General features: G+C 38.3%; 1 protein-coding gene across 7 annotated transcripts in view; it reads left to right on the top strand.

Annotated features, from left to right (window-relative positions):
* The window catches only part of add3a (adducin 3 (gamma) a), a 245037-nt gene that overhangs the window by 201642 nt on the left and 16123 nt on the right, over positions 1-27272 (top strand). For all 7 annotated transcript variants that reach the window (XM_059946998.1, XM_059947001.1, XM_059947003.1 and 4 more), the window contains 3 exons: positions 355-528; positions 7352-7609; positions 22885-23004. In XM_059946998.1, coding sequence (XP_059802981.1) covers positions 355-528; positions 7352-7609; positions 22885-23004 — 552 coding nt within the window. The remainder of the gene's footprint in view (positions 1-354; positions 529-7351; positions 7610-22884; positions 23005-27272) is intronic.

Genomic DNA, 27272 nt, shown 5'->3' with positions numbered 1-27272 from the left:
AGTGTCATACTGATTGCTGCAGTCCAAGGTGGCAGATTGCCATCCTATGGATGGGTAATGAGTGCTGGTCTTAACAGCAACACTATTCTCCCAATAAGAATAGCTTCTAATTTAACATTCTAGTAGTTTCCAGTAAGTTTCTTGTTTTATAATACTGTTAATTTGAACGGATGTGCAGTGATTTTCTAATTTGACTGAAGTGATATTTGATAGCAAATTATCCATAAAGTTACATTCATTATGCTTTAATTATCTGCTTTTTTATTTGAGACTTCCTTTCAAGTATTATTCTGTTGGTCAAATATATATTTAATAATTGGAAGTGTACTTCTAACTGAGTGGTTTCTATTGAAGGTAAGGGCCTTGGCAAGTGCAGGTGGAGTGGATAACTTACTGCTTCTGGATCTGGAAAAGTTCAAACATTACACACACAAGGTGGATTTTGAAGGAGTCAACATGGGAAACACACAAAAGTGGAGAGTGGGAGAACAAGAATTTGAAGCTATGATGAGAATGTTGGACAATCTGGTACGTACATTTTCAAGATCCTGATGTGCTTATCAACTCCTTGAGAATTTTACACATTTCAGTGGTACGGAATTAGAAACAGGAAAAATAGGCTGGGATTCTCTGCCTTTCCCCATATGGCTGACCCAACTTCTTAGAAACAATTTGGTGAATATTTGCTTTACTCCCTCAACAGCAAGTATATTCATTATTTAGAAAAGAAGGCTTCTTGTTCTCAAATTTTCTTGCATTAAACTTAATTGTGCCACTTACCTTAACTGTCTGCTTATTAATTTGTAGTGTCTTTTGGCTGTTGAATTCGCAGGTACCTTTTGAATATCAAAATTCCCAATCCCCCAATTAAATGAAAACTACCCAGCATTTGTTTTCCCCACTGAATTATGCCTTCGTATTTTTCTGCTTTGTATTTTGTATTTGCCCTCTTGTCTGTATTTCTTTGTAAGTTCTTTGTGCCCCCATCACTTAGATGAAACCTTAATTCCATAGAACATAGAGTAGTACAGCACAGGAACAGATCCTTCAGCCCACAATGTTGTGCCAAACCAACTAAAAACACCCATCTTCCATCTTCCCCGCATCCATGTGCCTATCTAAATGTCTCTGAAAAGTCTTTCATGTATTTGCCTCTACCACCATACCAGACAGCCCATTCCAGGCATCCACCACTTTGAGTAAAAAAAACTTGCCCCTCACATCCTGTTTAAACCTACCCCCTCTCACCTTCAATGCATTCCATCTAGTATTAGACATTTCAACTCTGGGAAACAATTACACTGTCTACTCTTATTTATGGCTGTCATAATCTTATAAACCTCTATCAGATCTTCCCTCAGCCTCTGGTGCTGCAGGTAAAAACAATCCAAGTTTATCCATGCACTCTGAACCTAGCCGCGTCCTTGTAAACGTTATCTGCACCCTCTCCAAAGCCTCAACATCCTTTCTTCGTGGGTGACCAGAACTGTACGCAATACCCCAGATGTGGCCTAACCAAAATTTTATAAATTGCAATAAAACCGCTTGACTTTCGAACTCAATGCCACATCTAATAAAGGCAAGCATTCCATAAGCCGTCTTACTCACCTTATTGACCTGTGTGGCCACTTTCAAGGAAGTATGAATTTGGATCCCAAGATCTCTCTGCAGAGCAACACTGTTAAGAATTTGGCCTTTAACAGTGTACTGTTTCCTTGCATTACCAAGCAAAAACACCTCACTTTTTTGTTAACTCTATCTGCCATTTCTCTGCCCATATCTGCAATTGATCTATATCACACTGTATTCTTTGCCAGTCTTCTACAATATCCACAACTCTACCAATTTTAGTATCATCCACAAACTTACTAACCCACCCATTTTCATTTTCATCCAGGTCACTTATATACGTTGCAAACAACAGGGGACCCAGCACAGGTCCTGCACAACACAACTAATTACAAATCTCTAGCTCAAGTAAGTTCCTTCAACAACTACCCTTTGTCTTCTATACACATGCTAGTTCTGATTCCATCAAGCCAATTCACTGTGAAACCCATGCATCTTAATCTTCTGGATTAGTTCTCCCACAAAGGACTTCGTCAAAATCTTTAGTTAAAGGTTTATTAAAATCTATGTAAAGATCTATTAAAATCAAACACTTTATTAAAATCTTATGTAGACCAGATCCACTGCCCTCTCCTCACCACCTTAACAAAAAACTCCAAGTTGGTAAGGCACAACCTGCCACACACAAAGCCGTGCTGGCTCTCCCTAATTAGGCAATGGGTTTCCAAATGCTCATATATCCTATGCCTAAAGAATTTTCTCCAACTGTTTCTATACAACTGATGTGAGACTCACTGATCTATAGTTTCCAGGATTTTCTGTTGTTCCATTCTTAAATAGAGGTACAACATTAGCCAGTCATCCAGGACCTCGCCTGTGCCTAGAGGATGTGGAGATACTGGTCAAGGCTACAGCAATCTTGTCTCTTGCCTCCTTCAATAACCTGGGGTAAATGCCACCAGGCCCTCATTAGGAGAACCAACACTTCCTCCTCCTTGACCTCTAAACACCCTAATTATTTATACACTCAGCACTGATCTCCTGGTCCTCCATATCCTTTTCTTTGGTAAATACTAAAGCAAAGCCGTCATTAAGTACCTCACTCACATTCTCCGTATCCAAGTAAATATTCTCCTCTTTATCCTTGAGTGGTCCTACCCTCTCCCTAGTTATACTCTTGCTCTTGATCTCTTGATGTATGTATAGAATGCCTTGGGATTTGCCCTAATCCTACTTGCTAAGAACTTTTCATGGCCCTCCTGGCTTTCCTGGTTTTCTGGCTTCTTGTGCTTCATTTGTTCCTAACTTCTAAAGCTTTACATATTTTTCCTTTTCTTGACTAAATTCATCACCTTTCTGGACATCCAAGTTTTTCTTATCTTTCCATCCCTGTCCTTCGAACAGGAACATCCCATTCCTCTACTCTGTGCAATGATATTCAGATGCCCTCCACATGTCTGATGTGAACTTGCCAGAGAAAAGGTGTTCCCAGTTAATGCTTAGTTCCTCCCTAATACCCTCATAATTAGCCCTACTCCAATTTTACACATACCTATCTTTATCTATAGCTACCCTGAAAGTTAAGGAACTGTGGTCAGTGTTCCTAACTGCTCTCCCACTGAAAGGTTAGTCACCGGGCCAGGCTCATTACCCAATATCAGGTCTAGTACAGCCCCTTCTCATTGGACCATCCACATACTGATTTAAGAAACCCTTCTGGATGCACTTAACAAATTTTTCCCATCTAAACCCCTTGCACTATATTAGGGAAGTTGAAATGACAACAAGCCTACCATTTTTTACACACTTCCTTAATCTGATTGCATATCTGTTCCTCAATGCCCCTGTGTCTATTGGAAGGTCTGTCATCCAATCCCATCAGTGTGATTGCACCCTTCCTATTCCTGAGTTCCACCCAAATGGACTCGGTGTCTGATCCTTCCATTATGTCTCCCCTGAGTGCAGTTGTGATATTGTCCCTGATTAATAGTGCAACTCCTCCCCTTCTTTTACCATCTCCTCTATCTTTTCTAAAGCTTCAAAAAACCTAGTAAATTAATCACTCATTCCTGCCTTACTGTCAACCAAGCTTCAGTAGTGGCCACAATATCATATTTTCATGTACTGATCCATGCTCCAAATTCATCACTTTTACCCATAATTCTCCTAGCATTAAAATGTACACACTTCAAATGATCCATTCCACCGTACTTGGTTTTTTTTTATTTTTTGCCTTTCAATACTTTCCCTAACATCTAACTTACAGTCTGATCCTTCCCTTACTGACCCGGTGTTCCAGTTCCTAGTCCCCTGCAAAACTAGTATAAACTTTACTGGGTAGCATCAGCAAATCGACCAGCCAGGATATTGGTTTACCTCCAGTTCAGGTGCAACCTGTCCCTGTTGCACAGGTCACCCCTTCCACAGGAAAAAGTTCCAATGATCTAAGAACTTGAAATCCTGTCCCCTGCACCATCTTCTCAGCCACTCATTCATCCATGCTATCACACCATTACTACATTGGAGGTCCTTCTCTTCAGCCTGTTTCCTCACTCCATATACTCACTGATGGGACCTCTTCCTGTTTCTTCATTTGTCATTGGTGCCAATATGCACCTCAACCTCTGGCTGTTCACCCTCCTTGAGAATATCCTGCAACCACTCTGATACATCCTGGACCCTAGCACCCAGGAAGCAACCCACCATCCTGGTGTCTCCCCCAACTATAGAATTCCCTATAACAAGCACACTACCTGACTTTACCCTTCCCCTGTCAAGTCTCAGAGCTGGCAACCATGCCACCAGCAACCTGGCTTTTGTTGTCATTCCCCAGTGGGTCATCCCAGCCCAGCAGCAATATCCAAAGAGGTACACTTGTTGAGGGGAATGGCTATGGGGGAGCCCTCACTGATTTCCTAATCCCCTTACCTCTCTTGGAGGTTACCTATCTAGCTCTTGAAGCCTGTACCACCTCTTCAGAAGTCTCACCTACAATATCTTCAGTCTCCCAAATGATCCTGAGTACATGCAACTCCAGCTTCGTAAGGCATAGGAGCAGAATTGGGCCATTGGCCCATCAAGTCTGTGCTGCCTTTCCATCATGGCTGACTTAATATCCTTCTCAATCCCATTCTCTTGCCTTCTGCCTGTAACCTTTGATGTTCTGATGAATCAAGAACCTATCAACTTCCATTTTGAATATACTCAATGACTTGGCCTCCATAACTGTCCTGGGAAATAAATTCCAAAGATTTGCCACCCTCTGGCTGAAGGAATTCCTCCTAATCTCTGTTCTCAGTATATGTCCCTCTAATCTAAGACTCTGTCCTCTGAACCTAAACTCAGCCATTATAGGAAGCATCCTCTCTACATCCACTCTGTATAGGCTTTTCACCATTCAGTGTTTCAGTGAGATTCCCTCTTATTCTTACCCTCTTACTCCAGTGCATACAGGTCCAACGCTATCAAGCACTCCTCATACATTAACCTTTTCATTCCTGAAATCATTCGTCTGAACCTCCTTTGAACCCTCTTCAATATCAGCACATCCTTTCTTTGACAAGGAGCTGAAAACCACTCTCATTACTCCAAATGAGGCCTCACCAGTGCCTTATAAAGAATCAGTGTTATATTCTTGGTCTTGTATTCTAATCCTATTGAAATGAATGCGAACCTTGCATTTGCCGCCTTACCACTGACCCAACCTGCAAGTTAACTTTTGGGAGTCTTTGTGCAGAATTTCCTAGTACTTTTTGCACCTCATTTTGAATTTTCTCCCCATTTAGAAAATAATCTATGCCTTTATTCCTTCTACCAAAATGCCTGACCTACACTACATTCCATCTGTCACTACTTTGCCCATTCCCCCAATCTGTACAAGTCCATCTGCAGACTCACTGCTTCCTCAACATTATCTCCCCTCCACCTGTCTTTGTATCATCTGCAAACTTATCCACAAATGCATCAATTCTGTAACACAAGCCATTGACATATAATGTGAAAAGATGTATTCCCAATACTGACTCCAGTGGTACACCACTACTCACCTGAGGTTATATTTGATTCTCTCATCCAAATCATATACATAGATGACTTTAAGATAGTACTAATCAAAAGTGAACAACAGCTTTCTGGTAGTTCAAAAAATGAAAAATTCAACTGAAACATTATTAATGACACCTTTTCTGAAGTAAATTGCGATAAACTATCATTACAAACAATTAAAAAGACGATTGAAGGTGAAACTAACATGGCAGGGGGATGGGTACAGCAATGATAGTGCTGAAGATGAGATAAGTGGTTTGCGAACAGAGGCAATGTGTACTGAGGAGAGGCCGTTGATAGGGCAAAATTGCAGACAACAAGATGAGTTGCAATGTAAAAGATAGACAAAATTCATTGGGGTGAATACAGGACTAAAGGTGTTATCATTGGATGCACGCAGTATATGGAATAAGGTAGATGAACATGTAGCACAGTTACAGATTGGCTTGTGTAATGTAGTAGACATAACCGAATCATGGCTGAAAGAAGATTATAGCTGGGATCTTAATGTCCAAGGGTACACCTTAGATCGAAAGGGCAGGAAAACTGAGGGGCTGGCATTGCTCTCTTGTTTTAAAAAAAAAATTAATCTAATCATTGGAGGTGACATAGGGTTAGAAGGTGCTGAATCATTGTGGATAGAACTAAGGAACTACAAGGGTAAAAAGACCTTGATGGGAGTTCAATATGCAGGTAGACTGGAAAAATCAGCATGGTGTTGAATTTCAAGAGGGAGTTTCTAGAATGCCTACAAGAATCAAAGTATTGAGTAGATAAGAGTTGGAATGTTATGGTGAGGTTGTCTAAGGTATTGATGAAGCCGAATTTGGAGTATTGTGTGCAGTTTTGGTCACCAGCTTACAGGAAGGATATTGATATGGTTGAAAGAGTGCAGAGAAGGTTTACAAGGATGTTGCCGGGACTTGAGAAACTGAGTTACAGAGAAAGGTTGAATAGGTTAGGACTTTATTCCCTGGAGCGTAGAAGAATAAGGAGAGACTTGATAGAGGTATATAAAATTATGATGGTTATAGATAGAGTGAATGCAAGCAGGTTTTTTCCACTGAGGCTTGGGGAGAAAAAAACCAGAGGACATGGGTGAAGCGGAAAAGTTTAAAGGGAACATTGGTGGGGGGGTGGGCAGCTTCTTTACACAAAGAGTGGTGGGAGTGTGGAATGAGCTGCCAGATGAAGTAAGTGCGGGCTCACTTTTAACACTTAAGAAAACTTAGACAGGTACATGGATGAGAGGTGTATGGAGGGATATGGTCCAGGTGCAGGTCAGTGGGACTAGGCAGAAAAATGGTTCAGCATAGACAAGAAGGGCCAAAAGGCCTGTTTCTGTGCTGTAATGTTCTATGGTTCTATGGCTTAGTGTGAGGAAAATCTGTGCAGCTTCTAAATGTAGTCATTGGCATTCAAAGCACCATTTATAACATATATTGAGTCTAATTCATGTTTTTGCATATTTTATTTCTTTTTCTGTTTGTTTGATTTTATAACCAATAAAATTCCTTGAGGAAAGAATTATTGCAATACCTGTGGATCCAAAACAAAAGAAAAATATTATGCTAATAAATTCAGTAAGTGGGTGTGTTTATGTCAAAATTGTCTTCAGCTATTTGTCTATGGCATAAAAATAAAACTGGGTTTTGGTTGTCAGGATTTTGCATAGTTCAAAGAATCACATGTACCAGAATAAAATGCTTGCATTTTGCATTTCTTTTTCTCTCTATAGGGCTACAGAACTGGCTACACCTACAGACACCCAATTCTGAGAGAGAAGCTAAGGCACAAGAGTGAGGTGGAGATACCTGCAACTGTCACAGCATTTTCCTTTGAAAATGATGCTCTGCCACGTTCTCCCCTCAAGTTCCTGGCACAGAAACAACAACGTGAAAAGACGAGGTGGCTGAATACTCCAAACACTTATATGAAGGTCAATGTCCCTGAAGAATCTCAGTCAGGTGATTGCAGTCCTAGATCAAAAACCACAGTAAGTAATAGTTTCTGACATACAACAGGATTTAGAATTAAGTAGCACCAAATAAAATAGCACTTAAAAATTATCAATAAAAAATGATTTTAGAAAGCACCTTCTAGGCACTATGTAAAAGCACCCACCTTTGACATCTTCCCTCAACTTCCCTCCTCTTAAATGGGTGTCCTCTGCTGTTGGCCATTGCCACCCAGGAATAAAGGTGCTGGGTGGCCACTTTGTATGATTTCAATAGTTGTGTTTGTTGAATTTATTGCTTGTCTATAGAATTGGTAAGTAAGTTACTGGGTGTAATATCTATCTGAATAGATCAGTATTCTTTTTGTAGTCTTAAGATCAATTTGTGAAGGTAACATCACATACTCATACCAGGCCTTTAAACATAGGTATGTGAAAAATCCAAATTTGATACACCATGTTTTTGCCAAAATTTACACGTGTAGAATCAATTTTGCACTGAATCTTAGAATCAATGAAAACAGACATTTTCTAAATAAAAAAACAGCTTTCAGTATTATATTTTCATCTAAAAAGTTTGTTAAAGTGGCCAGAAATTTCTTCTAGCTAAAATTTTGATCAAATTTCATTCCCAGTATATTAAAACTTCAGATATGCAGCAAATTCCAGGCCAATATCTTGTATCTTCCATTGTATTTGTTACAATTTGCGTCAAGTGTATGCGTGAATTGTATCTTCTTAATCCTTAGCACTGTCTGGTGAACAATAAACTCGGCTGATATAGGAATATCAGTTTTAATCATCTGTTACTGTAAGTGTGTGGAGTGGCTTCCCAAAGCTTCTGGCTTCAGAAGCATTTGTAATGTGTACACTTGCTGGAAGTAAAAATGAAACTAAGCTGTGGCAGAATAATTGGTTTCAGCAGCAGCATCCTAGCAGTTACACACAATGCCACATCCTCATTTGCTGAGAACTTCATTAAAGGCACCTATAAAAATGTTCTGAACAATACTTTCATTGGCAGGATCGTTGTCCAGGTTAACATGTAAATAAATTAAATTAGCTTATGGCTTTTAATATTGGTTCCTTATCTGTCTTGGAGAGTGATGATTAAGGCTTTAATGTGTTTTAATATTTGACAAATATTTGTATTAGCTGTGCAATTTATTACTTGTTTCTACTGAGATCTGTAAGTGTTAAATACCATCTTAGAGTAAGAAACATGTTTCTGAGTTCTGAAAGTAGGTTTAAGTTGTGAAGGAGTAAATCATACCAGGTATCAGTCTCTTGCACAAGAACAATATCTATATTTATTATCCATGGGCAGCATTGTCTTAATGGTGTGGGAAAGAGCGCTTTGTCTGCTTATCAAGTTAACCTAATATTTTAGAAGCAGAAACAGAAAACCATAATAGGTCATTTGGTCCATTGGGCCTGCTTCACCATTTGTTGGAAGAATTGAGTAGATCAGCAATATCCTTGGAGAAAGCAAGTTGCTGACCCATCATATTTGAAAGAGCAGACTTGTTTTAAGTTCCAAAAATTGTGATGGAGAGAGAATAGAGAAAATGCTTGAGTTGTAAAGCTGACCATTGCTTTAAGTTTAAGTAGTTTAAGACAGAATAGAAAATGCTTAAAAAGAACAAATTGAATCTGAAATATCCTGCAATGAAGGAAGGTTACTTGAAATTATTGAATTCCATGAGTGTCCTGAGGGTCACAGCATGCATACAGGAAGATCAGGTGCTGGTTTTCAAGCTTAAGGTTTGCCATCTTTGAACAGTGTGGAAGGTGAGAGTAAGATATTTCAACTCTCGTTAGCCCTAATATGCCCAGTATAGGACTCTGTATTCAATATGAGCTATTTTAGGTAATTGGGTTTTTTGCTCCTCTTGGATGTTTTGGGTATTTCATTTGAAATTTTTCTTTGCAGTGGTTATAATGGCTTCATGACAACCTTTGTCTGCAGTCTATCAGAGCCTCTACACTTTCCCCTTTGCTGCGATTTATTACTTGCTTGTTTTCTCACCTTTCCAGTTCTGAACTGAAGTATTGACTCATCAATGCAAGCCTGATCTATTCAATTCTAATACGTTCTGTTTTAGTTTTGGGTAGTCTATGGTTTAAAAACTCCAGTTATTGAGTTAAATATCGGAAGCAACACCCTGGCAAGACTTGTACGTTTACAATCTAACTAGAGCTTGGTTTTATACTTCAGAAAACCTCCTTGGTTTGTGTCAGAAAGGTGTGTACTTCAAAAATGTTTCATCCTGCAAAAATTTTGTTTTGAAACTTGTGTAACTCTCAGTTTGGCTAGCAGCTTAATCTAGAGGAAGACAGCCCTCGGCCCAGCCAAACTTAAGAAATCTTGTTTGGGTGGATGCTGCACAATGTGTCCCTGTTACAAATCAGTACATCGGATAACAAAAAGTACACAATATGCGATTAAACAATTTAGCTTTATAATTCTTAATTTAACTATATGGTTAGTAAAGAAACAAAAAGAAGAAAAGGGCCCATTCTCATGAAACGGATTAATGTGCAATGTTGGAGCTCATAGTTCAGTCCATTGGTTTCCCATCGACCCCCTTAGTCCAAGTCCACTCCATTCAGCAGTCTACCAACTCTCTCCGTTCGCGTCTTCTGTCCTCATCTCTCCCTGGCAAAAGACCATGAAATCCCTGCTCCCAGACGCACAAGAAAGAACAATATCCCTCTCATTGGAAAGCCCCACATTTGGAAGCCCTATTATCTCTAGTCATAACTCAAACATTGCTGCTACAGAGAAACCATTACATTAGCAGTAAAACCTTACAGTGCAATACACATGATACACTTAAAGTTGTTTAAATTCCTCCAGCTACTTTTAATGCTTTTGCTGTAGATAAGCAAGGTTTATAGAAGCATGTTGTGCCCCAGAAATCTCAGACACTTGAAGGGTTACAAAATTGACCTAACATGCTGTTGAATCATTTATAGCACTCTGCTACTTCCAAATTTTTATAACTTTGAACTAATGAACTCTCTTCATTGTTCTAAAATGGGTATTTTATCCAAAATGTATCCAGCCTGCACATAGCCCAGGTCAGATCCCAATCTTAATGAAGTATCCATTGCCCAATAAAAATGCTCACCTTTGTTTGAATATTCTTGCCTTTTCTCACTCCTGTTCTGATATTCTGTTTGTCATCTACAGTAAATGCTGCCTACAAAATGTCCCTAAGGTGTTTTAACACATCTTCTTCAACAGGACCTTCAGCAAACACATTTCAATAGAAAGAAAAACAGCAGGTACATAAAAATGCTAAACGCTTTTAGGTCACGTAACATCTTTCATTGTCACAAGGTTGTCATCAAGAAACAACCAAATAGCTTGTTGAGGGACCATCAGTGGAAGAGCTCTAGCATTTCCTGAAGACATCACCCCATCTTGAGAACAATTGGTTATAAACCTTAACTTCTGGCTCTCCCAATGTTGTTTGCACGTAATAATAATAATAATAATAATAATAATAATATATTATTGTAATATAATAATAATATTATATTATACAATAAGAATATTTTGATCATTTTTATTATGGTTCCAATTTCTGAAACCTTATCAGTTTTGGAGATTTCCAGAATTTAGACTTGAATATTTCCTGTTTGAATCGCTTGCTTGCTTCCAAACTTGATTTTGCACAGTAAAATTGCAGCAAGTTGTGGTTGAATTTGCTCATTTATATTATCATTTTATGTTGATTATTGGGACTAAATATTTCCACCAGATCTTGTTCTTGTCGGAAAAGCTTTATTTCAGGGTCTCCATGTTTGCATCACGGTGATTCAGAAACATTATTTTTTCCTAGCATTGGCTATAAATGCCACTTCAGATAAAACAATCCATGCCTTATGTATGTTTCTGTAGAAGGACAAAGCCTGAAATTGAGTTCTCAGGACACAGCTGCACTCAAAATATTGTGAATAGCTCCCATTATTAATGCTACAATGTTAAGCATTCACAAAAACAATAATAATTTGGGTTCATGGGAACCAGAGGCTTGTGACTATTTCTGTAGTATGTATGTATCCATAACATTAGCTGCTAGTCACTTACATCTAAATCTACTGTTTATGTATTTGATATTTCTGTCAAGTATTCAGTATGACTGAAAATGCTGTAACAGAGTTCAGCATATCCATGTTTATTAGAAATACAAGAGTGTCTGCCTTTGTAATATTCAGATCTTGTGTGAATTCTTCAAGCAGAATGTGGTTTGATATAAAGGTATTCTCTCTTGTAGCAAGATTATAAAAGTACTGTTTAGTAAATTGGAATGATTTGAATTACTGCTGGCGATAGCTAAGTGTTTGTGGAGAGAGTTCTAAATGGACTGCTCGCCATAGATTTGTAAATTCTACCTAGAGCATTTTGTTAGTGAGAGCTAACTAACATTTGAAGCCATGAATTTCTAAACATTCTTTTGAAATAGCTTGAGAACAATCCTGTATACTTAAACTTTTCTGACTTCCCTTGTGTTGGCCCTCTGAAAACTATTTATTTTCATGCAGTTTTCCATCTGGAGGGTGGGTCAGCACATTACGTAATTCCCCAAAGCTCCTACAAGCAATGTTTTCTACTATTTCAATGCCAGATTACATAATTTCATGAAGAAGTCTGAACAGAATGGATCTACTAAAAATTCATTACTCATAATGGCTCAGCTGTATGCTGCCTAATAGAAAACACAGATGTTGAATGTTTTCTATTGAATATAGTAATAATTTCCTGCTGCAGATATTGTGGCTTGTTCCACTGGTAGACTTAGGAATTTAAATCTTATTCCAATTGACTATTGAATCCATATTATAAATATGGAAGTTTACATTCCCATGACTTTAAACATTTTAAATAAAAACAACGGAGTATTTCCTGCTCTATCTGATTTCCAGCATCTGCAGTTGTTTGCTTTTAAACTTGTGAAGAGATTTTCATCCCTGTGCATCTTGGTGATTTTTAGTGTTGAAGTTGTTCCATGCCTTATTCATATAGCAAATGCAGTACTGTAGATATTATTTTTGATTTCCATGTCACTAGTTTGGAAGACCTTACCTACTCAATGTGAGTCTGTTTATAGTATCTTTGTTCTATAAGACCATAAGGTACAGGAGCAGAATTAGGCCATTTGGTGCATCAAGTCTGCTCCACCATTTCATCATGGCTGATCCAATTTTCCCCTCAGCTCCAATCTCCTGCCTTCTCCCAACATCCCTTCATGCCCTGACCAATCAAGAATTCATCAACTTCTGCTTTAAATATACATAAAGACTTGGCCTCCATGGCTGCTTATGGTGAAGAATTCCATAGATTCACCCCTTGCTATAAAGAAAATCCTTCTCCTTTCCATTCTAAAACAACACCCGTCTATTCTGAGGCTGTGTCCTCTGGTCTTAGACTCTCCCACCATAGGAGTCATCCACTCTATCAAGGCCATTCACCATTCAATAGGTTTGAATTGGGTCACCCCTCATTCCTCTGAATTCCAGAGGCCCAGAGCCATCAAATGCTCTTCATGTGGCAAGCCATTCAAACCTCAAATCATTTTTGTGAATCTCTTTTGAACCCTCTCCAGTTTCAGCATATCTTTTCTAAGATGAGGGGCCCAAAACTGCTCACAATACTCCAAGTGAGGCCTCACCAGTGCTTTTTAAAATCTCAGCACTACATTCTTGCTTTTTTTTAAATTCTAGTCCTCCTGAAATGAATGCGAACATTGCATTTGCTTTCCTCATCACAGACAACCTGCAAATTAACCTTTAGGAAATTCTCTACAGGGACTCTGCATGACCATACACTTCCACCTGCCATTGTATTCCACTTGCCATTTCTTTGCCCATTCTCCAAACTTGTCATTCTGTAATCTCTCTATTTCCTCGAAACAACCTGCCCCTCCACCTATCTTACCTGCAAACTTTGCAACAAAACCCATTGATTCCGTTATCAAAATCATTGACATACAACATAAAGAATCAGTCCCAACACAGACCCCTATGGAACACCACTCGTCACTGGCAGCCAACCAGATAAGGCTCCTTTTATTCTCACTCTTTGCTTCATGTGTGACACCTTGTCAAAGGCCTTCTGAAAATCCAAGTTTACAACATCAACCGAATTCTCCTTTATCTATCCTGCTTATTTCTTCAAAGAATTTTAACAGATGTCAGGTAAGATTTTCCGTGAGGAAACCATGTTGACTACGGCCGATTTTATCATCTGTCTCCGAGTATCCTGAGACCTCATCCTTAATAATCGACTCCAACGTCTTCCCAACCACTGACGTCAGACTAACTGGCCTAAAGATTCCTTTCTTCCCCTCTCTCCCTCCTTGAAGAGTAAATTGAACTGAATTTTGAATTTTGAACTGTATTTTGGAGTAACATTTGCAATTTTCCAGTCTTCTAGAACCATTCCAGAATCTAGTGATTCTTGAAAGATCATTACTAATGCCTCCATGATCTCTTCAGCCATTTCTTTCAGAAGCCTGGGGTGTACACCGTCTGGTCCAGGTGATTAAACTACCTTCGCAGCTCTCAGATTTTCAAAAACCTCTTCAGTATGGTAATTTCCCACACCTCATGACCCCAATACTTGGAGCTTCCACCCAACTGCTAGTGCCTTCCACAGTGAAAACAGATGCAAAATACTTATTCAGTTCATCTGCCATTTCCTTGTTCCCCATTACTACCTCTCCGGCTTTCTTTTCTAGCCGTCCAAAATCCACTCTCACCTCCCGTTTACACATTATCTATCTAAAAAAATCTTTTGGTATTCTCTGTAATATTATTGGCTAGCTTACTTTCATATTCCATCTTTACTTTAGTGACTTTTTAAGTTGCCTTATGTTAGTTTTTTAAAAAGCTTCCCACTCCTCTAACTTCCCACTAATTTTTTGCTCGATCATATGCCGTTACTTTGGCTTTTATGTTGGCTTTGACTTCCCTTGTTGACCACAGTTGCGTCATCTTACCTTTAGAATACTTCTTCCTCTTTGGGATGTATATATCCCTGTGCCTTCTGAATTACTTCCAGAAGGTCCAACCATTGCTGCTCTGCCATCATCCCTGCCAGTGTTCTTTTCCAGTCAGTTCTGGCCAACTTCTCTCTCAATTCCCTTTACTCCACTGTAATACTGATACATAAAACAAAGAAATCTACACCACATTACAGGCCTTTCAGGGTGCCAACTATGTAATCTGCACTAGAACCTGCCTAGAATCTCCCTATGGCATAGCCCTCTAGTTTTCTAAGCTCCATGTACCTATCGAAGAGGCTCTTAAACTGTTTTGTATCACCAGCAGCCCATTCCATGCTCCCACCACTCCCTGTGTGGAAAATCTTACCCCCTCTCCTTGGTACCGATCTCCAAACATATTAAAAGTATACCCCCTCATGTTAGCCACCTCAGCCCTGGGGAAAAAGCCTCTGGCTATCCACATGATCAATGCCTCTCATCATCTTACACACCTGTATCAGGTTACGTCTCATGCTTCATCACTCCAAGGAGAGAAGGCCAAGTTCACTCAGCCTATTCTCATAAGGCATGCTTCCCAATCTAGGCAACATTCTTGCAAATCTCCTCTGCACCCTTACTATAGTTTCCACATCATTGCTGTAGTGAGGTGTCTAGAACTGAACACAGTACTCCAAGTGGGGTCTGACCAGGGTCTTGTATAGCTGCAACAATCCCTCACAGCTCTTGAACTCAGTCCCACAGTTGATGAAGGCCAACACACCATATGCCGCCTTAACAACACTGTCAACCTGCACAGCAGCTTTGAATGTCCTATGGACACCAACCCCAAGATCTCTCTGATCCTCCACAGTGCCAAGACACTTACCATTTATATTATATTCTGTCTGCAGAATTGACTGACCAAAATTAAATACTTCACACTTACCTAGATTGAACTCTATCAGCCACTTCTCAGCCCAGTTCTGCATCCTATCGATGTTCTGCTGTAACCTCTGACAACCCTCCAGATTTTCCACAACACCCCCAACCTTTGTGTCATTAGCAAATTTACTAACCCACCCTTCTACTTCCTCATCCAGTTCATTTCTAAAGATCACAAAGAGGAGGGGTCCCAGAACAGATCCCTGTGGAACACCACTGGTTACTGACCTCCTTGCAGAGTATGAACCATTGACAAGCATCCTGAACTTTCTGTGGGCAAGCAAATTCTGGATCCACACAGCAAGGTCTCCTTTGATCCTATGCCTCCATACTTTTTGAAGGAGCCTGGTATGGAGAGCCTTATCTAATGCCTTACTGAAATCCATATACAGTCCGACCTCCTTATCCGCGAATTCCTCATCTGCAAATTCAATCAATCGCGAAAACCCAGAAGTGCTCTTCCAGCGCTTGTTGTTCGAGCATGTACAGACTTTTTTTTCTTGTCATTATTCCCTAAACAATGCAGTATAACAACTGTTTTACATAGCATTTACATTGTATTAGGTATTATAAGTAATCTAGAGATGATTTAAAGTATATGGGAGGATGTGCTTGGGTTATCGTGGATTGGGATCGAAAAAAATCGGAAGTTCTCTGACTTAAGTAAGTCAGAACAGGTACATCCAGTATTATAAAGCGCCAGTTAGTGAAATGTTTGGCTTAGAATATAGTATATATTTTACTTTTCTATGCATATAAAACACTAAGAACATGAGTTTCAGCGCCGGGCTCAGGAACCGTTCCCGAGTGCGAGCTAGTGACAGACCGAGTTCGAGTGCGCTCTCCATCTGTGGCAGGTTGATGTGGAGGATCAAAAACTCAAAACCCAATAATTAAACCACTGTGTTGCTTAGTAATAATTGTAGCTTTCATCAGGGCAAGGCCTTTCTCACTTTATCCTTTAAAATTGTTCCAATCATTGACTGACGTCGCCCAAATGCTTTTCCAATGACCGATGGCGTTTCACCTCTTTCCGATCACTTTATTATTTCCATTTTATTTTCAATCATGATCGTGATTATTTTCGTGAACAGAAACACTGCGGATTCAAATCTCTACTGCAGGACCCAATGTCCACCGCATGGAGACAGGTTGAATAAGGGACTTGAGCATCCGCGAATTTTGGTATCCGCGAGGGGTCCCAGAACCAATCCTTCGCAGATAAGGAGGGCCAACTGTACACTATACACTGCCACAGGGCCAGACTCAGTGCCAGAGGCAAGCCACTGTTACTTCCCCCAGGTTAGGTCATTTCTCCTTCCTCCCCCACCCCCCCTCCAACAATATTCAAAGTGGATTACTTGCTGTTAAGGGGGATGGCCACAAGAGTGCTCTCCATTCCCTTCCCTGACTGTCACATACAGATACATCTGTCTTTGGCTTCTCAAATCTCGGGGTGAATTTGATCATATTATGATCACTTGTCCCCTTAGGCTTTTCTTACCTTAAGCTCCCTAATCAAATCTGATTCATTACACAACTTCCAATCCAGAATTGAGCTGATCTCATAGGCTTTCTACAAATTCCCTCTCTTGGAATCCAGCACCGACTTGATTTTCTCAATCTACCTGCATATTGAAATCCCCCATTGTAACTTTGCCCTTTTGGCATGCAGTTTCTGTCTGCCATTGTAACTTGTAAACCACATCCTTAATGCTGCTTGGGGGTCTGTATACAACTTCCATCAGGGTCTTTTTAGCCTTGCAGTTCCTTAGCTCTATCCACAATTATTTAATGCCAATCTCACCTCTTTCTAATGATTTGATTCTTTTTTTTAAACCAACAGAGCAACGACGACCCCTCTGCCTTCCTGCCTGTCCTTTCTAAACAATGTGTATCCTTGGACATTAAGCTCCCAGCTATAATCTTTTAGCCACATTTCAGTGATGCCTACAACATCATACATGCCAATTTGTAACTGTGCTACCAGTTCATCTACCTTATTTCATATACTGCGCAAATTCAAACATAACACCTTCAGTCCTGTATTCACCCTTTTCAATTTTGTCTGCCTTTTATGTTCCAACTCGTCCTTTTGACTTCCAATTTTGCCCTATTGATGGCCTTTCCTCACTGTACATTGCCTTTGTTTGTAAACCAACTATCTCATCTTCAGCACTACCATGCCAGTTCCCATCCTCCTGCCAAATTAGTTTAAACCCACTGAAACAATTCTAGCCAACCTTACTGCAAGGATATTGGACTCGCTCTGGTTTGGGTGTAACCCATCCCTTTTGTACAGGTCATAACTTCACCAGAAGAGATCTGAATGATCCATAAATCTGAACCCTGCCCCTGTACCTGTTCTTCAGCCATGCATTCACCTGCCAAATCATCCTATTTTTACTCTCACAGTAATCCAGAGATTACTACTCTGGTGGTCCTGTTTCTCAGCTTTCTACCTAGCTCCCAAAACCTCTCTTCAGGAACTCCTCACCTTGTCTACTTGTGTCACTGGTGCCAATATGTACCAAGACTGCTGGCTGCTCATCCTCACCCTTGAGAATGCCATAGACCCGATCTGAAACATCCCTGATCCTCACACCAAGGAGGCAACATTCCATTCAGATGTCTCTATCACACCCACAATTCTCTGTTCCTCTGATTAGGGAATCACCTATCAACACTGCCGTCCTCTTCACCTGCCTGCACTTGTGAGCCACTGCGGCTCCACCCCCTCCCCCCCCCCCCCAAAGTAGGTCAACCCCTCAGTACTATCTAAAGTTGTATACTTGTTATTGAGGGGAATGAGCACAAGTGTACTCTGTGCTTTTCCCCTCTTTCCCCTCACAGTCACCTAGTTACCTGTCTCCTGTAATCTAGGGGTGACTACCTTCTTGTAGCTCCTGTCTATCACTTCCTCATTCTCCCATATGAGTTGAAGCTCATTGAGCTGCAGCTCGGTAATCTGGTGCAGATTAATGCCCCTGGAGCCATTCTCACTCAACTACTATACTGCAACAGATGAGAAATGTACAAATGAGAAAAGAAAGCAAGAAACTTGCAAGATTCTTTACCTCATCCAAGCCTGATCTTGCCTCTGACTGATGAGCAAAAGACACTCTAAACACTGGCACACTCAAAAGAAAGGCCACCCTTTGTAATGAATCATTCTTACTGATTGGTTGTTCCACAGCTCTTTAAATCTTGATTTCCTTTGTAATTGAAAACCAGCTCTTTTTACACATTCCCTGATATCAATCATCCAACTCAGAAAACTGCTGTGAAGCTCTGCTTATTAAGGACTTGACTGAAAGGTAGCTCCTCAACTCAGAGAAAAGGTGCAGCTTCGTGGCAGTTAAAATCTAGCTCTTTTTCTGCACTCCCTGAAGTAGATCGCTCAACTCAACCCCCGGAGCTCCACACCCTGTACTGAGCCTCCAGTTAGAAGATAACGAATTTAAAGAAATGGGAACAGGAGGAGGCTATTTGGCCCATTGAATCTGTTTCACCATTCAATAAGATAATGGCTTATCTGGCCACTGACTTGGTTTCCCTTATAACAGTTAGCTACCTTGTTCAGCAAAAATCGTATCTAACTGTGCTCTAAATATAATTAATAAGGTAGCCTTTACTACTTCCCTGAGCAGAAAATTCCACAGATCACTACTCTCCAAGGAAAGCAGCTTCACCTTATTTCCATTCTAATTCCAAATTGTGAGGCTATGCCCCCTAGTTCTATTCTCTTACATGTGGAAACAAGTTTTCTCTCTCTTATCTATCTCATAATTGTAGATGTTTCTATGAGATTCCCTTTCATTCTTCTGAATTCCACTGAGTATAGACCCAGGCAACTCAATCTCTCCTCATAGGTTCGAAGTGTACAGCTCTGAAATTCATCTTCTCCAGATAGTCATGAAATCAAGGAAGAAAAGAACAGCAATATGATGATTGACCCTGCCCCCCCCCAAATATCCTTCCCCCTCAAAAAAAGGAAAAGATCGGGCGAAAAACACAAATATAAAAGACTAAGACTGAAACAAAAAGTCCATTGTCTGTGGTCCCAAGTCCAGATCCATATCCATGTCCAAAATGCAGTAAATTACCTTGACCACAGCAGCAGGCTCTCCCCTCTCCAGTAGCGGTCAAATGGCCAGCAGCCAACTCTCAGCTTGTGAATTTGCCTTTGTTTCAATCTCCTGCATCTCTTGAATCGGTGGAATAGAGTCAAGCATCGGCTCACACCCTATCCCGCAGACTTCTCACCATGAGACTCGCATGCTGCCTCTGCTTCTCAGACACAGCAAAGCACTGGATCACCCAAGCTAACTCCAAACTGCAAATCACAGGCTCCAACAGCTCCAGAAACACGTTCAAGATGGAAAAACAAATGTAAAAAGACAAAAGAAATGAAATAAATCGTTTCATGCATTATACAGAAGATGCCGACCGTGCGAGTGTTGTACACAGATGCTATCTTGACCGAAAGACTCCCTCATCTCCAATATCAACATGGTGAACTTCCTACATTGTTAGTATGTCTGTCTTCCAGTAAGGAGACTGGAACTGCATGCAGTACTTACTCCAGGTGCAGCCTCACCAGTACCCTGTACCATTGCAGCATTCACTCACTTCTGTTAAATTCAATCTATCTAGCAATGAAGGCCAACGTTCTGTTTAACTTCTTGCTGACCTGTTGCCCCTGCAAGACAACCTTTTGCGATTCATGCACCAACACTCCCTAGTCCTTTTGTATAACAACATACTGCCATCTTTCATCATTTAAACAATAATCTAATCTTCTATTTCTCCTTCCAAAGTGACCTTGCATTTAAATTCAAGTTTAATTATCATTCAACTGTACATGAATACCCTTAAATACAACAAAATGAAGCAGTGTTCCTCTAAGGCCAAATTGCAAAACTCAGTACAAATAGTCATACACATCACAAGGCACATTTTTATATTGAAATAAAGTGCGGATGAGGCCCTTCCAGCCCTTTGAGCTGCACTGCCCAGCAACTGCAATTTAACCCTAACCTAATCATGGGACAGTTTACAATGATCAATATTCTACTAACTGGCATGTCTTTGGACTGCTGGCGGAAACTGGAGCACCCGGACAAAACCCACATGATCATGGGGAGAATGTACAAATTCCTTAAAGACAGTGATGGAAAAGGCACATATAAGGTAGCAAGCAAGCTGACATTCACACAAAAAAAAGTGCATGATCCACATATGTGAGTGAATTGATCCTATAAATCCTATAAATTGATGGTGCATGGGCATTATTGACAAGAACAAATAGTTCTCAGCAGGTCGCAGATGAAGGGTCTCAGCCCGAAACGTCGACAGTGCTTCTTCCTGTAGATGCTGCCTGGCCTGCTGTTCCACCAGCATTTTGTGTGTGTTTGAAACAACTATTTATCTCAACTTCCTGCTGTCAATTAATTTATCTGCTCTCCATGCTAATACGTTACCCAACTTCATACATTCCTATCTTATTGATAAGTCTTTTATGTGTAAGTTTATTGAGTACAGGTTTCCCCCCGCTATCCAAAGGTAGAGCGTTCCTATGAAACTGTTCATAAGCCAGAATGTCGTAAAGTGAAGAAGCAATTGTCATTTATTTATAAGGGAAAAATTTGTGAGCGTTCGCAGACCCAAAAAATTAACCTACCAAATCATGCCAAATAACACATAAAACCTAAAATAACAATAACATATAGTAAAAGCAGGAATGATATGATAAATACACAGTCTATATAAAGTAGAAATACTTTTCTACTATCATTGCAGCACTGTCCACCGTATTGAAAATCTCATGCAAGCGCTCTCAGCAGAAGTACTCTCTCCAGTAACCTTTAAGCTATGAAGCTGCCAAATCATACCAAATAACACATAAAAATACACAACCTATATAAAGTAGAAATAATGTATGTACAGTGTAATTTCACTTACCAGAATTGGGAAGAAAGCGAGCACACTGATGATGGTGTGTTAGGCTGAGTCGTCGGAGGTTGGGGTGGTGGGAGACTGGGGTGTCATCTCATCGCTGTCTGTTTCTATCTATGTCTGCCTGCCTCGATGTCGAAGGTCGAGGTTCATTGTCTGCTGTGGTTGATGTGGAACGCTTGAAAAACGACAGTATGGTTGACTTCTTAGTCTCATGCATTTTTCTATCATTTTCTATCAGTTCTTTGTAAGCACTCAAACCATCCTGCAATTATGCCCTAAACTTACATACCCTTTCAAAATTTAAGTCTAACTTTTCTGCAATCATTGCAGTGTTGTCAATCGCATCAAAAACCTCACACAATTGTTTCATATTCAGTTCCTGGGCGACTTCACTTTCGGGCCGTTTGCTACTGCATTTGGTTTCGATTGTTATCCTTTCCTCTTACAATTGTAACAGCTCTTCATCTGTCAGTTCTTGGTCATGGGATGCCAAAACCTCTTCAACATCATCTTCGTCAACTTCCACAAGCCAAACTCACTATGTCCTTCCTTAGTTCACCACGATCGAAACGCTTAATTATGTCTAGTTTTACACTAAGTGTAACACCCTTATGAGCTCTTTTAGGCTTTTCTGATACCTTAGAACTTAACTTGCTAACAGATGCACAAAATAAATCAGCATAAAGCACAGATGCTCACAGGTATGTGTTTAAGCATTGCCGGCTAGAATGCAGTTCAGTCAAGCTCAGAGGAGCTTGGCTGAAAGAGCACTGCCTTTTTTCGTAACAGTGAAAGCACCTTCTGTTAGTGAAAACAGGTAACTAATATAGATCTTTCATAACAGCGAGGTGTCGTAAACATTCGAAAAACGGGGGACATCTGTACCTTCTTGAAATCCACCTTTTCCCCTTTAACCACTGTGCTCACTATATCATCAAAAAACTCTTAAGTTTGTTAAACAGGATCTTTCCTTCATGAATATATGTGCCTGCCGAATCAAGCCACTTCTATCCAGATTTTTATCTTTAAAAGGTGTTTTCTCGCTGCTGAGATTTAATGTAATTGAAGATTATTAGAAGAATTATTAGAACTATCAGAAGAATATCTGCACTAGTACCAGTCTGGTGTTTTGAGTTCCTGGAGATCGGTTAAAAATCATATTTTCACAGCATCCAATATATCTGAATGGTAGAGGGTAGATCTCTTACTCCGGTAACCACAGTCGCACAGCTAGTGGAAAATCGGACATCTGACAGTAACCACTTTGAGTTGCATTTAACTTTGCAAAATTTGCTGTTTAGTTTCCACTTAAATGACGGCAAACACTGGTAGCCTCATCCTTTATCTTTTGCAAAGTTCATCCCTTATTTTTTTTCTCTAGGAAACATGTTGAGATTTTAACTCTTTTTTTTCCAGTGGAAGAAAGCAGACAGCACTTCAAAAAACAGCAGTGGGACACCAATCAAGATAGAAGATCCTAATCAGTTTGTCCCACTAAATACAGATCCACGAGAGGTCCATGATAAGAGAAACAAGGTTTGTGAGTCCTTAATTGATGCACAAATTCCATTAACTTGTTGAAATATTTACTTATGGGATATTCTTAATAGAAAATCCTATTTATCTATGTTGAACTATTATAAATTCAGTCTTTTATTAATTCACTGAAATTGATTCTGAATTTTCTTGACTGCATTTGTGGAGAGAGAGAGAAGATTAATGTTTCAGATTGATGAACTTTTTTCAGAACATGACCTCTTTAATCTAACATTGGTACTATGGGTAGAATCAATGTACTTTTTTTTAAAGGAGTACAATTTAAAAATTTTCTTTCTTTCTTTTTCAATCTTTTTATTAAATTTCATATATAAAAAAAAACCAACACAAAATAATGAATAGATTACAGATTCAATAAACTTGAGATTACATTAGTAATAGGATAATAATATCCTATTAAAACATCCATCAACAAAAGGTGCATAAATCAATCAAGTCTATGTAAATATATATGAAAAACAAAAATAATCGTCGAAAAAAGAAAAAAAAAAATTGAAATTATATATGAGAAAAAATATATAATGAAAAAAAAATACTAAACTAACACTAACATGGGCAATAATAACACTTTATAAATATATAAAGGTGTCAAGAAAAGAACTCCAGAACTCCATACCTGAACAAGTATAAGTAGAGAAAAGGATCTGAAATAAGCCAAATTAATTCATATGAAAGTGTCGAATAAATGGTCCCCAGGTTTCTTCAAATTTAATTGAAGAATCAAAGATAGTGCTTCTGATTTTTTCCAAACTCAAATAAGAAATAGTTTGGGAGAACCACTGAAATGTAGTAGGAGGATTTACTTCTTTCCAGTTTTGTAATATAGACCTTCTGGCAATTAATGTTACAAAGGCAATCATTCGTCTGATTGAAGGGGAAAGTTGATTGCCATCTTCATTTGGTATACCGAAAATTGCAGTAATAAAATGGGGTTGTAAATCGATATTCCATACTGAGGAAATGACATCAAAAATGTCCTTCCAATAGTTATGTAAAGTGGGACATGTCCAAAACATGTGAGTCAATGAAGCCACTTCTAAGTGACATCTGTCACATTGAGGATTAATATGCGAGTAAAATCGGGCAAGCTTATCTTTAGACATATAAGCTCTATGTACAATTTTAAATTGTATTAAAGCATGTTTAGCACAAATAGAAGAAGAATTAACCATTTGTAAAATTTTTTCCCATTTATCTGTTGATGTATTACATCGAAGTTCTTTTTCCCATTCTTGTCTAATTCTATCCGATATTTCTGGCTGTATCTTCATAATCATGTTATAAATAAAAGCTACTAATCCCTTCTGACAAGGATTAAAAGTAAAAATCAAATCTGAAAAATCCGATGGAGTTGAATTAGGAAAAGACGGAAGAATTTTATGTAAGAAATTTCTAATTTGTAAGTATCTAAAAAAATTAGATTTAGGTAATTCAAATTTGTTGGATAGTTGATCAAAAGACATCAAAATACCTTCAAAAAAAAGATCACGAAAACATTTTATACCTTTCCTTTTCCATATACTAAAAGCTTGATCTGTCAATGAAGGTTTGAAAAAAAAATTACATAAAATAGGGCTGTCCAAAGCAAAGTTTTTCAGATTAAAGAATTTGCGAAATTGAAACCAAATTCGTAGTGTATGTTTAACAACAGGGTTAGATATCTGTTTATTGAATTTGGCTAAATCAATAGGAAGAAAAGAACCAAGAACGGAAAATATAGAATATCCCTTAACCTCACTACATTCCAAATTTACCCACTGTGGGCACACAGGTGAATCCAAATCTAGTTTCCAGTACATTAGGTTACGAATATTATTCGCCCAATAATAAAATCTAAAGTTAGGTAAAGCTAGACCACCATCTTTTTTAGACTTTTGTAATTGCCTTTTGCTTAACCTAGGATTTTTATTTTGCCAAACAAATGAGGAAATCTTTGAATCAATATTATCAAAAAAAGATTTAGGAATAAAAATTGGTAAAGCTTGGAATAAATATAAAAATTTCGGTAAAATCATCATTTTAATAGCATTAATCCGACCAACTAATGATAAAAATAAGGGAGACCATCTAGTAGTAAGTTGCTGAATTTGATGAAGCATAGGTAAAAAATTCAGTCCAAATAAATCTTTATATTTCTTGGTGATTTTTATACCTAAATAGATAAAGTTATCAGTAACAACTTTAAATGGCATCCTATCACTCAATAAAGTTTGCGCGTTTAAAGGGAATAACTCACTCTTATCTAAGTTTAACTTATAACCAGAAAAACTACCAAATTGAGCCAACAAGGATAAAATAGCAGGAATAGACCTACTAGGATTAGAAATATATAACAACAAATCATCAGCATAAAGCGATAATTTGTATAACTTCTCATTACGGGTAATACCAAAAATATTAGGAGACTCACGAATAGCAATAGCTAAAGGTTCTAATGCAATATTAAATAATAAAGGACTTAAAGGACAACCTTGTCTCGTACCACGAGATAATTGAAAAAAAGAGGATCTATAATTATTTGTAAGAACAGAAGCAACAGGTTTATAATATATTAATTTAATCCATGATATAAAATTAGGACTAAAATTAAAGTTTCTCAATGCATTAAATAAATATGTCCATTCAACTCTATCAAAGGCTTTTTCAGCATCTAATGAGATAACACATTCTGGGGTTGTAGGTGATGAAGTATAAATTATGTTAATCAATTTTCTAATATTAAAAAAGGAATATCGATTCCTAATAAAACCAGTTTGATCTTCTGAAATAATCTGTGGTAATACCTTTTCTAATCTAATGGCTAAAATTTTTGTAAGAATCTTAGAGTCTACATTTAATAATGATATAGGGCGATAAGATGCACATAAGGTAGGATCTTTATCTTTTTTAAGAATTAAAGAGATAGTAGCTTCATAAAACGATTGAGGTAATCTCTTCTTAACAAACGCATCATTAAAGATTTCACATAGCCAAGGAGAAAGCAATAAAGAAAAAGTTTTAAAAAATTCTACAATAAAACCATCAGGACCAGGAGCTTTCCCTGAATTCATTGATGAGATAGCCTCTCTTATTTCATCCATAGAAATAGGAGCATCAAGCAAGCTACAATCTTCATCTATCAGTTTAGAAATATTCAAATTATTAAAAAAATTATCCATCGTAAACCGGTCACTGTCAAATTCTGATTGATATAAAGATTTATAAAAATCTTGAAAAGTGTTATTGATTTCTTTATAATCAGTAGTTAAATTACCGTCTTGTTTACGAATTTTAATAATTTGTCGCTTAGTCGAAATAGCTTTTAATTGATTAGCTAACAATTTACCAGTTCGATCACTATGAATATAAAATTGAGCCCTAGTCTTAATTAATTGATTCTCAATTGAAGAAGATAATAATAAACTATGTTCCATTTGAAGCTCAACTCTCTTCTTATAAAGTTCTTTGGTAGGAGTAACGGAATAAATCTTATCAATTTCTTTAATTTTATCCACCAATAAAGCTATATCTGAATATCTTTGTTTTCTTTTACCAGCAGAATATGAAATAATTTGTCCACGAATAAAAGCCTTGAAAGAGTCCCAAAGTATTCCTTTATCAATCTCTTCATTATAGTTTGTTGAAAAAAATAAGTCAATTTGTTGTTTTATGAAGGTAATAAATTCTGGATCTTGAAGTAAAGTAGCATTAAGTCTCCAAGATCTAGTATTGATAGAAGAATCCGAAATCTTGATAGATAACTTCAAAGGCGCATGATCCGAAATAGCAATAGAATCGTATTTACAATCAATAACATCTGTTAATAAACGATGATCAATAAGAAAATAATCAATTCTAGAATAACTATGATATACATGTGAAAAAAATGAAAATTCTTTACCTTTAGGGTTCAAAAACCGCCATATTTCAGTAATTCCAGAATCAACCATAAAAGAATTAATAAGTAAAGCTGATCTATTCGGAAGAGTTCGAATAGGTTTAGATCTATCCATCGAAGGATTCAAACAACAATTAAAGTCTCCACCCATAATCAACATATATTCATTCAAATTAGGAAGAGAAGTAAATAAACGTTTAAAAAATTCAGGACAATCAAAGTTTGGAGCATAAATATTAACTAAAACAACTTTCCGATTAAAAAGTGAACCAGTTATCAACAAAAATCTACCCTGTGGATCAGAAATAATTTCATAATGTGTAAACGAAATTGAGGCGTCTATAAAAATAGACACACCCCTAATTTTAGC

Source organism: Hypanus sabinus, chromosome 22 (genome assembly GCF_030144855.1).
Source record: "Hypanus sabinus isolate sHypSab1 chromosome 22, sHypSab1.hap1, whole genome shotgun sequence".
In the NCBI taxonomy this organism is placed as follows: Eukaryota; Metazoa; Chordata; class Chondrichthyes; order Myliobatiformes; family Dasyatidae; genus Hypanus; species Hypanus sabinus.
This window is presented reverse-complemented; position numbering and strand designations above follow the sequence as displayed.